This window comes from Misgurnus anguillicaudatus, chromosome 19 (assembly GCF_027580225.2).
Source record: "Misgurnus anguillicaudatus chromosome 19, ASM2758022v2, whole genome shotgun sequence".
Lineage (NCBI taxonomy): Eukaryota > Metazoa > Chordata > Actinopteri > Cypriniformes > Cobitidae > Misgurnus > Misgurnus anguillicaudatus.
Genome location: NC_073355.2, coordinates 15,076,535 through 15,090,263, shown reverse-complemented (window position 1 = coordinate 15,090,263; position 13,729 = coordinate 15,076,535). Strand labels below are relative to the sequence as shown.

The window sequence follows — 13,729 nt, the reverse complement described above, 5'->3', positions numbered from 1 at the left end:
ATTTAACCAACTAACTACAATATTATGTATTCAGGTGTGAGGATGCCCTCAGGAAGAACAAGTCTTTGATCGGTCCAGATCAGAAGGAATACCATCGAGAGCTGGAGCGCAACTATACTAAACTGAAAGAAGCTCTGTTTCCTCTTATCAACCGCAAGATCCCTCAACTCTACAGACCACTTCCTTTACCAACCCCACCAACACAGAGGTAACACAACACGCATACACCTTACATGACCACTAAACTGTTTTCCATCTACATAATACCTCCATCATGCAAGTTGGGAAGGAAATCAGATTTTTAAAAAGCTGTGTTTTTTGTGATTGCATGAAATGGCCCGTGGTCGTGCCGTTTGTGGCTAAAACAAAACACCAAGGCTGTGTCCGAAATAGCCCTCTATACCATTGTTCACTAATATAGTCCACTTGAATCAATTTGGCATGTACCGTTAAGTAGTTACGGGTAGCTAAGTGTATGTCACAGTACATTATGGGATTGAATAAGTGCACTCGATGATGTCCACTATCATTTCGGACACCACTTCAAAATGGAGAGCATCACCCAAGTGGATTTATTGTTTTTTTGCCCTTCTTCACAGGAATTCTCTCAGCCGATCCAGTTTTCGTCGGGTGGAGTGCTGAGGTGTGGCAGATTGGAACGCGGGTGGATGTGGAGCCAGACGTGATCTCTCACTCCACCATGTCACCCCTGCACCCACCACACACTAACAAACTGCACATTCCTCTCATGCTCTCTCTCTCTCTCTTCCTGGGCGAGTAAAGGAGCACGAGTGTGTTTATTCTGAGGAGTCATCTACTGTAAACATAGTCATTATAATCTTCATGGGCAAAGCAGCTTAGCTGGTCAGAGTAGTCATTAGTAGGGAAGTCAACTCTTACTCGACTTCTTCAGAGATAATTTTAGGCTCTGGCCAGCACACGGCATACTCCTTTACACTTCCTCCTCTTGTTTGTTTGTTTGTGTTGTTGTTGTTGTTCTGTGCGAGTGCAAGAAGGGAAAGCCACAGTCCTTCCAGGAATTGTTCTGTGAATGTGTTGTTGTAGAAATCCTCGTTATGCTGTTTGATTTATTAAATCATTCATGATGTCTTTTTGAAGACTGACCACTGACAGACTCGCTTTGAGATGAACTACCAATTTAATCTAGTTAGCATCCTTTGTTAAAACTTGTTCTGCTAAATTTAATACTAAATTTGTTTTCAAGACTAGACGTAGCAGAAGAAGAAAAGAAAAGCATATTTAGTCATTAACTATGGAAGTTTCCAAAGCGCACTAACTAGCAGATGAGCACACTAACTTAGTTTCTGCACTGACTGCTATGAATATTTACTTTAGCCAACGCTGCACAGAATCACACATTTAGACGAATGTTTTAGTGTTAATGTTATGTTATTATTTACGTTATGCACAAGTATTGAAACTGGAAAAAGATTAATGATTTACATAAGAGCATTTTGTAAAGATAAAGGATTTGGTTTTTGAATGTAGCTACTGCCTTGAATTAGCAATACTACTTTAGTCTAATATACACTGCTGTGTTGATCTGTCTTGCACTATTTTAATGTTTTTGTGACTTCTCCTGTTTGACTGTGTACTTTGCAAATTGCTGGACGAAATACTGTATTTTTAATATCCAAAATGTTTTTTTTATTTATTCTGATATGTTCGTCTCTTTTCTACATTTACTTTTTGTATTAAAAGAGATTTCTTCTAAATTCGTGTGTTCAGTAGCAGCATGCTGTTAAAATGTTGTCTATGTCAAAATAGTAACATTGCACATTTTTCATTACTTTTTAATCAAGTCCAGTATACGAGAGGTATGCTAAAAATCAAAGGACCAATGTCATTGTGTTGATACATAACGAATGAATTCGGTTGTCTGGCTAGAAATAATTTACAGGCCGGCTTACAACCGGTTTTTACTAATTGACTATAATAAGGCGGGCTTTTAGGTTTTTTATTTAAAACAGATGCTTGAAACAGATGCTTTAACGATCGTACCCTCGTTTACATATATACATCACGTGTCTGCTACGCACAGCACCTAACTCCATATGGACGATGCTTTTTTCACATAAACGAAACGCATGTCCATCTGCGACCTGATAACACATTAACCTTAGCCATATGGAAGACGAACAACCCCTTTATTACTTGTCTGTAGCCGCCGGACTTTTGTATCGGAGCATGACGTAAGGGCGCAATGACATCATGGCTCAAGGGTATCACTAAATGTGTTTGATTGCGTGCTGCGCTGCGCAGTGTGACATCAAAGTACTGCGAGAGCGATTCGATGGCTGTGCTTTCCAATAGCTCTCGCGGTATTTTGATGCCCCACGCCAACGGTCTGCGTTAACACACCTTATAAAGTTAACACACCTTATAAAAACCTGTGCATTATTATTATCAAATTGCATATTATTGTGCGGTATAGTTTTTGAAACAAACATTTTCAGTACATAGTAATATTATTTGGATTACATTTTTATTTTTTATTTTTATTAAAATTGCATATTTATTTAACAACATGTTGACCAAGCATATACATTTTTGTGATACTGAAATATACGTCGCTTAAATTGTGAAGATAAAAAAGCAAATATTTTATGAGGATTATGGAGAATAAAGTGTATGGATTTGTTGGCTCTTTAAGAGCGGGGGGAGGAGGAGAATGGGGTTTAGTGCATGATTTGGCTGCAGTGTTTTTGTCTCGCTCGCTGTCAGTGAGACTGCTGGCCTTAACCGTTGAGGGGACTGGACGGGGGTAGGTAAGATTACGTGCATGGTTTATGGTTAATCTTTTGTTTTTAATCCATTTGTTTAATCTAAAATTATTAATTTAGATATACATTGTGGGGTTCAATTTGCTTTCAATGATGCTTCAGTCTTTGTGCTGCACGGTTTTACCTTGAGTTTCAAAGTAACGGGTCAACGGTGGGGATTCACCATTTAAAGCGGACTTCTTTTAACCTTTGTTATTGTATGACGTATTACTGGAGGTAATATGGTGTTTATTTGAAAGGCAGTAACGTTATCTGTTTTGCATTAGTCGATATATGACTGTTATTGCCATGGTATTTATATGGCATCTGCTAATGGGAAGCGCGCACAATGCTTTTGGTAATGTGGCGCAAGTGTAAAACTAGTTTAGATAAAAGGGTGCAGAATTTGGTTCATATTCGATAGTATAACTAAAGTGATATTGTAGAAAGGATGTTTCATGTGCTGAGGTAAGTTGCGGTCTTGGAAATAGCCGCTCGGTCGCTTTTTTGTCAAATCATGTGTGAAAACACCTTTTGCATTATCTGTAAAATTTTCTTGTAACGTTTAGTCTTAATGGGGTTGATCATAAAGACGGTTAAACGAGTACTAATGGCGGTTAGGGGTAAATTCTTCATTAAATAAAAACCCCGTGACTGCTGTGACTCTGGGGAGAGGGTGGGACTGCTCGAGCTCTTCATGACTTCCAGATGTTCATCACTTTGAAATCATTGGCTTCGTCCTTTTTTAATTTGGCCGGCCAGAAATGGTTTGGTTAAACACATGCCCTTGGTTGTTTATTCGTGTTGTCTTACACTGTTTGTGCAGCTATTTTAATTGCCATGCTGAAGATTATCACCTCGAATGTGTTGACAACTTGTTGTGAAAATGCAGGGGAATATAAATATACAGCTTAATTTAAGGTCTTCATTGTACTTAAAATACTTATTACCTCATTGTGAGGGAATTAATTTAAGCAAATTCACGTTTTTTCTTAGTAGTAGTACTATTTAATTTGTTGTGTGCCTTCAAACTTTAATACATGCAACTTTCTGTTGTGGGTACTTGAATCGTTTTCTCGCGCATCGTATGTTTACGTTAACTAAACTAATAGCTAGTATATGTTGTAAAGCGGTCACATCGTTGTGCCAGTGAGAAGAAGCGCGAGGCGGTGGAATGCGTGTCGTTTGGCGCGCGCGGAGTGAGCTCGTGGAATTCCTCGCGCAGGAATGCTCGGCTAAAAAGCCCATTTGTACGAAGGACCACACGCTGGGCGTCAAAGTGTTTGCAAGACTAATGAAATTAGCCACATGGCTACGAGAGTCAGACGTGATTTGTTGTCGTTGTTTACACTTTTCAGTGTGTACTGTGTACCTTTATGACGGACATCCTCAAGATATCAATTGTTTCTAGACACTAATGAGATTAAATGGAGACCAGCTGGAGACCTCTGCATATATTTCCTGCAGCTTAGATTTTTGTGCTGAGGAAAAAAAACGGTCACATCAGGTACTGAGATCTCAAATGTTTTAAACTTTGTTTAGATTTACCAAGATAAGTCTACAAAGTCAGAGATTTCAATTTCCCTACTGAAAAGTCAGATTTTAGCTTAAGCTGGTGTAGCAGGCTGGTTTTGAAAGGGTTTAGACAATTTTTTAGTCAAGCTGATCTTACCGTGTCAGGTTGGGAGACCAGCTGACCCACCAGCTTGAGCAGGCTGGCAGACCAGCTTACCATCTTTGCAAGGCTCGGAGGACCATCTTAAACCAGCTACTTCCATCTTAAACCAGCTAGCCAGCTTAGCCAAGCTTTCAGCCGGGTCAAGTTGGTTTAAAGGAATACTACACTTTTATAAAAAAATCCCGATAATTTACTCACCCCCATGTCATCCAAGATTTTTGTCTTTCTTTGTTCAGTCGAGAAAAAAAATCATTTTTTTGAGGAAAACATTCAAGGATATTTCTCCATATAGACCGTTTCATCGGGCGCACGTGCGGTGACGCGATAAGCGTCTGGTCCGAACTTTACTTCCGGTTTTTGTTTGTTTAATGGTCTTGACTAGTTGCTGAAACTGAACTCTTAAAAAATACCTAGTCGAAAATAACAAATGTTTTGGGTTCCTATGTAATCTACGTGTTGTTTATTTATAAATAAACTACTTTAAAAGGGTTTTTATTTATTCCTTGCAGAGTTTACCGGAAGTTACGTGATGACCACGAAAGCCACGTGTTAATGTTGTTACTGCTGAAACCGTCTATAGTGGACTCAACAGTTTACAGTTTCAATGCAGCCTTAGGGGCTGTTCACATGTCGCACCTAACCGTGGGTTCACACCAGCCACGCTTGAGGCGTCAAAATCGCGTCTTCCGTGCCTAGTTTGCTGCTTGAACAGTTTGAATTTACTCGCTTCATTTGTGCGTGAACGTTGCAGGTGAAATTCTAGTCATCGAGACATTCACGCGAAGATTTGCGTCATGGGAGGGACTTCTGCGACTCCGCTTGTTTCCTGTAATCACGTCACTACTAGAGCATTCAAATATTTTACTCATGCGTTTGCCGCGGCAACGCTCAATTTGTGCCATTTGCGCGAACTAGACACCCGAATGAGGCGGATTCGCGTCTACAGTGCCGCACTAAACGTCTCAATGTAAATGCAGCATAAAATGTGTGCAAAACGCTAGGTGCGTACTAGGTTCTTGTCACATGATGTGCGGTGCGCTTGCAGCGTTCTGGAAAGTTGAAATCTTTTAACTCGATGTGGTGCGGACATGCCTGGAAAAAACTAACGCAGCGCACCGCGTGCGCATCGCGACTGCATTACTTCCATTATGAACGCGCATACATTTGAAATAACGAACTTGAGCTCGCAAAAGACGCAATATGTAAATCACCCCTTAAAGGGTTTTAAACGATCCCAACTGAGGCATAAGGGTCTTATCTAGCGAAATGATTGTAATTTTCACCAGAGAAAATAAAAAATAGTGAAATTTGTAATATAGTTTTAAACCCCAAGTGGAATATTCCTTTAAGCTGGTGGGTCAGTTGGCCTCCCTGCTAAGTGTCCAAAACTTCTCAGCTTAACCAACTAAAACCAGGCTGGGAGATCAGCTAAAACCAACGAACCAGTTTATGCTGGTTTTATCTGGTCTTTTTAGTAGAGAACCCCAATATTTTTTGTATTTCTTCTAAATCCAAATTGTTTGGACTGTGCTGTCCACTTTATTTGACAGCTTTAAAACTCTATACTGTACGCCAGCAATTGTCTTGTGTCTTTATTTCACCTAATGTAAAAACTAGTATCGTAAAAACAATGTTATTAATTTCAGGTTGCATAACTGAGATCACTATTTCTTATGAGCTACCACATGAAAAACGAAATGTTCCTCTGGACCTGTATGACAGTGGGAAGATTTCTCTCCAAATAAGCACTTTCTCAGCACTTTTATGGCATGTCATGTTCACTCTCCTGTACACTGAGTATTATTCGGTTTGATAGGTGTGTAACTCTGATTGTCACTTCTTCAGTTCAGCCTGTAACTAATGTACAAAACTAAAATCTAGGACACAAAGAGTCATTCTGTTCATTCAGCAACAGGTTTAGCTTATTGTACTGAATCATTATAATGTCCTTAAAGTATCATGCTTATTATAAGGCATGCATGCTATTGCTAGCTCTATGTTCCTTGCTTTGCCATTTGGTGAGACAAGAATGCAGGGAGCTATTATCTTCCATAAAGATCATTCTCATCCGGTTTGGACATAACTGTAGAGGAGGATGGAAATTTTAGTACAGCCACGAGTCCCCCGAGTAAAGGTGTGTCTAAAGACGTGCTTGTTTGCTCCATGTGTGGGACATGTGTTCAGAGGTGTGGGCTGCTGGCTGCCTTGATCGTCTCATGTAAAAATGATCAATGACCTTATTTGCCCAAAATTTAAACTCACGGTTTTTATCAGTTTAGGTGTGCATCTTTTCTTGGTAACTCTGGATTCAGCCCTGTCAGTGTAGTATTTTAGAGTAGGCTATTCTGAAAAAGTTTTGGTTTCCTCACAAAAACTGTACTAGGCTGGAACCTGTGAACGTTCCTGTGCCTTAGTCATGAAATCTGCTTTCTTTACTCTTTGTTTACATTACCAAGCAGAGTCTGACTAAACCCCGATGTCGCCCCTTCACAGCTGCTCCAACCGCAGTGATACATTGGCACCCTTTGAACACTCGTGACCTTACCGCTATTCCATGACACTACACTTACAACACGTCTACTATTATATTTCCTCTCTTCCGTTGATCACCCTTAATCCCCGTGCTCTTAGGAATTTGCCTTGAATAATTTTTCGGAGGGGTAAATTTGGATGTCTGTGGTGATTCCTGTTGCCTAACTCCACCCTGCAGGACATTTCCTCTCGGAGGTCGGCACAATGACCAATGGCGTCCGGCGTGTGTTTGTTCTTCTCCTGCTCCGTCCGTAACGTGAGTAGGGAGAAGCCCCTCCCAGGACCTTGAGCTTTGGCTTCATCCCATGCTGTTTCTGTGGATGCAGTGTTTTTCCCCACACCACTCCCTAATGTAAAAAACAGCACCATATGTGCTGGGCATGCTGACTTCAGTGGCAGGACAGTTTCCAGGATTGGTAATAATGTCTGCGGTCTTGTATGAAAGACTGCGACAGCCTGAAGGAAGTTGACAGGTCTGTTACGTAACATCTAAATCAAATCTGGTCAGAGAAGCGCTAAGCCCCGTCATGGCCCATAGTGTAGATCACTCATTCGTCCGCGATTGGATATCGACAAGATCTGTTATCACTACAACAGCTTTGGACCACCAATGGAGATGTTACCACCAGAGCAGCTTTCTAGCATGGAATAGCCGCCATTTCACCGTCTAGGTTAACTATAGACCTAATGCAGTCCGGCTAACCCACTTCTAGCCAAAATAAACTTGAGATGTATGATGGAAGTGAAGTCAACAGTGACAGGGTGTTTGGTTTTATTTATTTATTTGATGTATTTATGGTAAGACATCAATTAACTTTTTTAACTTCCTGCCCAAACTTCACCTTGTTTTAACTTAGACTTCTGAGCTGTGTTTGGACAGCTATCAGACGTCTTTTAAACGCAAAATTGCTTGTTGTGTTCTTTCCCACAGTGACACATTTTCACCATATGTTGTATTTTTATGTAGACTAGACATGCATATACACACAATCTGTGTAAATTTATTAGGCTAGCATGAATTATTTAAACCCTCAGGACCGAGAATTATTAAACATCCTTACTTCAAAGGCACGACACAGTTTCCGCTTTGTCTGTTGGTTTTCCTGAGTGCGATGCAGAAAAAAGGATCTCAAACTTTGCAGGCAAATCACAGTATTATTCAACACACAGGCCTGAGATTTAGCTAAGATTTTTTAAGCCTCATCTTGTCCTGCTGTGCTTATTTTGCAGCATATGGTCAGCAAGAAGCGCAAAACCTAAAGCCAATGGCATTTGCTATGACTCACACTAGGATTTTCTTACTTTAAAAGCAGTCTGGATCACTGTTTCACTGTGAAAGTATTTTTGTTCTAGACATTTCCAGAGATTTCACCCTTTGCTTGCTTCTAGACCTACACTCCCCTTCACTTCTTCCCTCATCTTCCTGACAAATTTGCTTTGTTTTTACTCTCTCTATTTTTCTTTGTCTCTTTTTCTCTTGTTCCCTCCATAATCCCTTCCTAATTTTTGGTCTGTCTTTCTCCCAGGCATGGAGGAAGTGACCAACTCGTTTCGAAGCCTTTGGGGAATTGCTTTCCTGTAACTCTTTCTGAGGCTGAACTCATACACTGTACAGTATGCATGCACGCAGTTGTTTTCAGTCAACCATTACCCCCGTAACTACCCTTGTGTAGTTATCATTCATCTCGCAATAGCTTGAAACCTTTGTTTAGTAATTGCTTTGCTCTACAGTATACGTGTTCATTTGTGGTGGGAAATGCGCAGTGGTATGGTTGATCTATGATGTTCTGTAGTCTTAAATGGAAAAATGACGTGGCTGTGTGTATCTATACAGTATATATGGGTATTGTATGTGACCCAGAACCACAAAACCAGTCGCAAGTTGCACGGGTATATTTGTAGAAAAAGCCAAAAATACATTGCGTGGATCAAAATTATAGACATTTCTTTTATGCCAAAAAACATGTATAGATCATGTTCCATGAAGATAATTTGTAAATTTCCTACTATAAATAAATCAAAACTTTATTTTTGTGAGTGGACGCAACTAAATTGGCCAGAAATTTACCTACAAACTTGCTCTTGTCGCTACCTTCTCTTTGGGGATTTTTCAATCAAGTTTGGTTTTTATGTATCCCCATTCAGTCCACAAGGTCATTACAGTGGGAAGCTGATAGAAAGCGCTAAAACAAATCTTTTAATTAGTAATATACGTTGCTAAGCAGGGTTTCCCGCGTGGCAATCAAAGGAGCGGGGTGTACGTGTCATGATGAAAATGTAAATATTTTTATTAAAATCATTAAAATAAAATAAAAATTTGAAGAAACTATGACAGAAAATGAACACATACTAGATTATTAGTGAATTAAATGTTTTTAACATATACCTCGGGAATAGCTGCGTGATGAAGTGAAACTAAAGGGTTAATAAACGCAAACTGAAGCAGATGTTGTAGAACGTCTGGCAAATGATAATAGATAGCGCAAAGATTGTAAAAACTGAATATTTCCCACTATTAATTACATTATTTTATAGGAGTGTAACTACTGTAGCATATAAATAATGCACATAAATAACGTGAGCAAGAGCGCTCAACAATTATATCGAATCAACAGGCACGTGAAACCTAGCTAGCAGGTTGCTCAAACAACAAAATCACCAGCTTACTTACTTGAAATTTGCAAGAACTATAGACTAATACAATAACAGGCTTAAATAAACCCAAAACATAAGTCCACTTACAGTTCTCACGGACACGCGTTTTATCAACTGGTTATCCTCCAGACAGTGACAGACCATGTCTTTCTCTCATTTCAGCCGTGTGGCGTGTGCGCTGGCTATTTTCCAAGATGCACTTGATGGCCTTTTGTGCAGCAAATTTTTTCTTTTTTGGACGACCTAGTTAAGTTGGTAGGGTTTCCCAGCTTAGGAGGGCCGCCCGAACTGCAAAGTGCTGCGGGAAACCCTGCTAAGCACTTTGAACTTTAAATGCGATGTTCTCAATATTTTTATTTTTCCCCCTCATATTCCAGATTTTCAAATCGTTGTATCTCGGCTAAATATTGTCCTATCCTAACAAACCATACATTACTGGAAAGCTTATTTATAAATTGACCCTTATGACTGGTTCTGTGGTCCAGGGTCAAATGCTGTAAATAAATGGTTCACCTGTGTTTAAGTAGTCAATTTCTTTCTAGTTTCTAGATAAGGATGAGTTTATGTGTGTCTGTAATGTTATGTGTGTGAAAAAAGATGAAAACTATATATAAAGTTGGCACACCAACAGTATCAAAAATGATACTTTCACATAGTGTGTGATGTTTCAAGCATACAGTTTGATGAAGAAATAAAAATGCAGCACACTGAAAAACATGATTCATTCATACTCAATTTTTTTAAGGTAAGTGGTCGCAATCAATTTATTTAAGCTACATTTAAACAAAACAATTAGAAAAACAAAACAAAACAAAAACTTTTTTTAAATGTAGCTTAATTAAATTGATTAAATTGAGTAATTTGAATGAATCATTTTTTCAGTGCATCATCGTCAAATCAACATATATTATTATGCAACTTTAACTTAGAAAATTAAGTTAAACAATTTAAACCTGTTTGTCTTAGGTTATGTCAACTATTCACAGGTCAAAACTTAAAAAAGTAGGTTGAATTGACTTGCAAAACAAAGTTGTTTTAACTTCATGGTTCGTTTTTTTTTACAGTTTTACTTTTTTGTCGTTTGTTTTGTTTTTGTCGAGCACCCACTTTAAGTTGATGTGCGTGCTTTTGTTTAGTTTTTTTGTGAAAATGAATCGCATCCATTCACTACATGTCCTACACCAGTGGTAAATGTATTCATAAAACGTAACCGCTTATGATTACGGTAAGTCCTGTCCCCTTTTTGTTTTCCAAAAAAGAATAGAACTCTCGGCAGTGGACAAGCGAGAACTTACTGTGTTTTAAAGGCAGTCTCTCTTTCTTTCTTTCTTTCTTTCTTTCTTTCTTTCTTTCTCTCTCTCATTCTTTCGCTCTCTTCTGTCTGCTCCTCCCAGCTCTGTATTAGAACCAGCTGTGGAGTTTTGGGTTGAATGAATGGCTCTTTGTGATTTGGCCGTCACTCCTGTATAAAGCTCTGTTTCGTTCTGCCTCTAGATATTGCCATGACAAAAGTGTTAGAACAATGTAGCCTAATGTTCCCACTTTGACATTGTTACCCAATAAACATATTCACCACAGTCTGCAGAAATGGTGGACGGTCAGATTACATGGTTACATTTTTGAGGAGAATTTTCAGGTCGTGGATATTTTAAACACACAGCTGGTTGGTTAGTGAAGTGAGTTCTGGTTTTGAGGAAGTCATTGAACTGTAGTAGTGTTTGTGGAGCTCTATGATGGCCTGGAATGTTCCGAGGGTTCTGGGTGTCGTATGTTACTGGTGTCCAGTAGGGGTGTGTCTGTTTCTCGGGATTGGGGCGGGTTACTCGGGGAACTCGGAACCAACACACATTGCTCACAGTGCAGAGGTGTCCCAGGATTTGCCAAGTAACATGTTGTTGGGGTGTTGGAGTGGTAAGCAATGATGAAAGCGAGCCAAGATGAGCAGCAGTCACGAGAAGCGGACTTTCTAAAATGAAGGGTGTGGCCAAAGTCTTAGTCATAATTTGAGCGGTTGTGTAAACAGATCATAATTTTTTCCCCTTTAGGATTTAGGTGGCACCTTTAAGACGCAGGAATTGAAAGAGGAGGGAGGGGAACCTGAGCGAGGAGACCATCGTTGCAGCACAGTGAGTTATTTATTTATTCGAGGCTGACAGCTATCTTTAGACAAGGAACAAATCACAGAATTGGTAGTTCTGCGTTTAAGGAGTCCATTTATTTTCTAGCATGTATAGATAAGGACCTCAAATTCCATGATGTAGGATGGTTTTCATTATGGACCTTGAGTTTCACACAGTGATAAACTGACCTTTGAACATGCCACAAATCAAAACTAACCAGCCAACATTTATCAGTCCCACACATGCAAACTAATGATCAGACATTCTCCTTGATATGTTTTCATAATATGACAAAATTACAAAACATTTTAATCTTGCCTCCTCCAAAAAAAAGTGGGAAATGATTCGTACAAGTTACTAAATGTGCTACAAAGTTTAAGCAGCAGTGTAAGGTACTCCACATCCTCGTTTCCCTTGATTGCTAATCTTAATAATTTGGCCGTGGGTGGGGGAGACCCTGGAGGCAGGAGATGTCAACTTCCTCCGCTCTGGAATGTAAAGCAAGGGACGTTTGGAGAGAGGTACCGAGAGAGGGGCATGAGTTTAGGGCAACGCATTCCTTCCAGAGGGTTAGGGTAGAGATTGGCCGTGCTGGAAAGGTCTGCAGGCATGCCAATAAGAAATGGCAGAGGGAGGGCACACTGTGCTCTGTTCACTGTCAACTCAATGAAGCACTGTTTATGAGCAGACAAAGAGGGTGGAAGGTCACAACCACACATGCAGACATGCCTTTGCCCAGTAGTAGCCAGTCCTGCCCTGTTCTTGATCAGGAGAGGGTGGACATGGTGGGCTGGGGAAGGGGATTGTCCTGGAGCGCAAAGCACGGTGTTGAAAAGAGGAGAAGATTCAGTCTGAACCCTCGAGGGATAAGTTTACAGGTAATGTGTACATTAGCCTTAAAACTAGGATTAGGTGTATTATTTCAGAGTAAGTTATGTTTAGGTTTTATGGATTTGAAAAGGGTTTTCTACGGTCAACAAGCTACAGTTTGTCTCTTACTTGGCAAAATCAGGCTGAGCTTAAAACAATGTGGGACTTACTGATGTTTCTGCAAGGATTGATTTTGAAGGTCAAGAGATTGTTAAACTACTTATTAGTGTTGGGCGATATGCACCATTTTGATCGTTCTGTCGTCAGCCTGTAAGATTGCCGATACACGATAGTATCAGGGGCGGGGAAGTCGTTTACTCAATTATTTATTTGTTAATTTTTGACTCTTTTATGACTAGTCATTTGATTGGTGGACAAAAAATAAGCAAGGGCAACACTGTCATGACCAACCTTCTTAAAACTGATGCCATTAATTCGAGCGCGTTATTAAATTCCTGCGTGCCAGGGAGTGGGAACAACACAATTTGACCTTTTTTGTGATGTGACACTGAATTTGAAAACAGCACATATTTTCCGCATCTATCCTTAAAGTATTTATTAGTAATACAGTGGAAATTAGTAGAAATATGAATATTTGGTTAGCCTGTTGATTTTTGGTGTGTGCCCCTAAATTTTCTCGTTGCGCCCCTAAAATTTAGTTGGGGGGCCACTGTGCTCCTAGTGAAAAAAGTTAGTCTGGAGCCCTGCTAGTGCAAGGAAATGTCAGAGCATTGAGCAAGAGTCCAAGACGCATGCAATACGTCCATTTGCGTGCAAGAATGAATCTGCACATGTTACAAGCTCTCTCGTGCAAAGTAAAGCCCACAAACCCTCTCATGTGAGGGAAAGCACGCAATGCGCATGTTAATGTGAAACTATAATGATAATAATAATAACTATCGCCAACTATCGTTATGAAAGCCTGCTATTGGCGATATGTCTGACGATCGCCGATACACGATACTAACGTCTATCGGCACAACCCTACTACTTATCCTTGGCAGTATAATTAGAATTTTTGCTGAATTGGGCATGCCTGAATTTAAAGTAAATTGATAAAATTGTCTTATTTAACAGAAAACTTTGAGCTC

The 13,729-nt window shown here is 39.8% G+C and overlaps 2 protein-coding genes across 8 annotated transcripts in view; both read left to right on the top strand.

Moving 5' to 3' along the window:
• Positions 1–1,736, top strand: part of dock6 (dedicator of cytokinesis 6) — a 65,678-nt gene extending 63,942 nt beyond the window's left edge. For all 3 annotated transcript variants that reach the window (XM_073857008.1, XM_073857007.1, XM_073857006.1), the window contains 2 exons: positions 35–208; positions 600–1,736. In XM_073857008.1, the coding sequence (XP_073713109.1) occupies positions 35–208; positions 600–642 (217 nt within the window). In that variant the 3' untranslated portion in view covers positions 643–1,736. The remainder of the gene's footprint in view (positions 1–34; positions 209–599) is intronic.
• Positions 1,737–2,694: 958 nt separating this feature from the next.
• The window catches only part of kank2 (KN motif and ankyrin repeat domains 2), a 35,415-nt gene continuing 24,380 nt past the window's right edge, over positions 2,695–13,729 (top strand). Inside the window, exons 1-2 of one of the 5 annotated variants that reach the window (XM_055189229.2) lie at positions 2,716–2,789; positions 11,694–11,774. The gene's annotated coding sequence lies outside the window, so the exon portion shown is untranslated. Of the gene's footprint in view, positions 2,790–11,693; positions 11,775–12,222; positions 12,647–13,729 lie in introns of those variants that run through there. The other 4 variants (XM_055189235.2, XM_055189237.2, XM_055189254.2 and 1 more) reach the window with 4 other exon arrangements.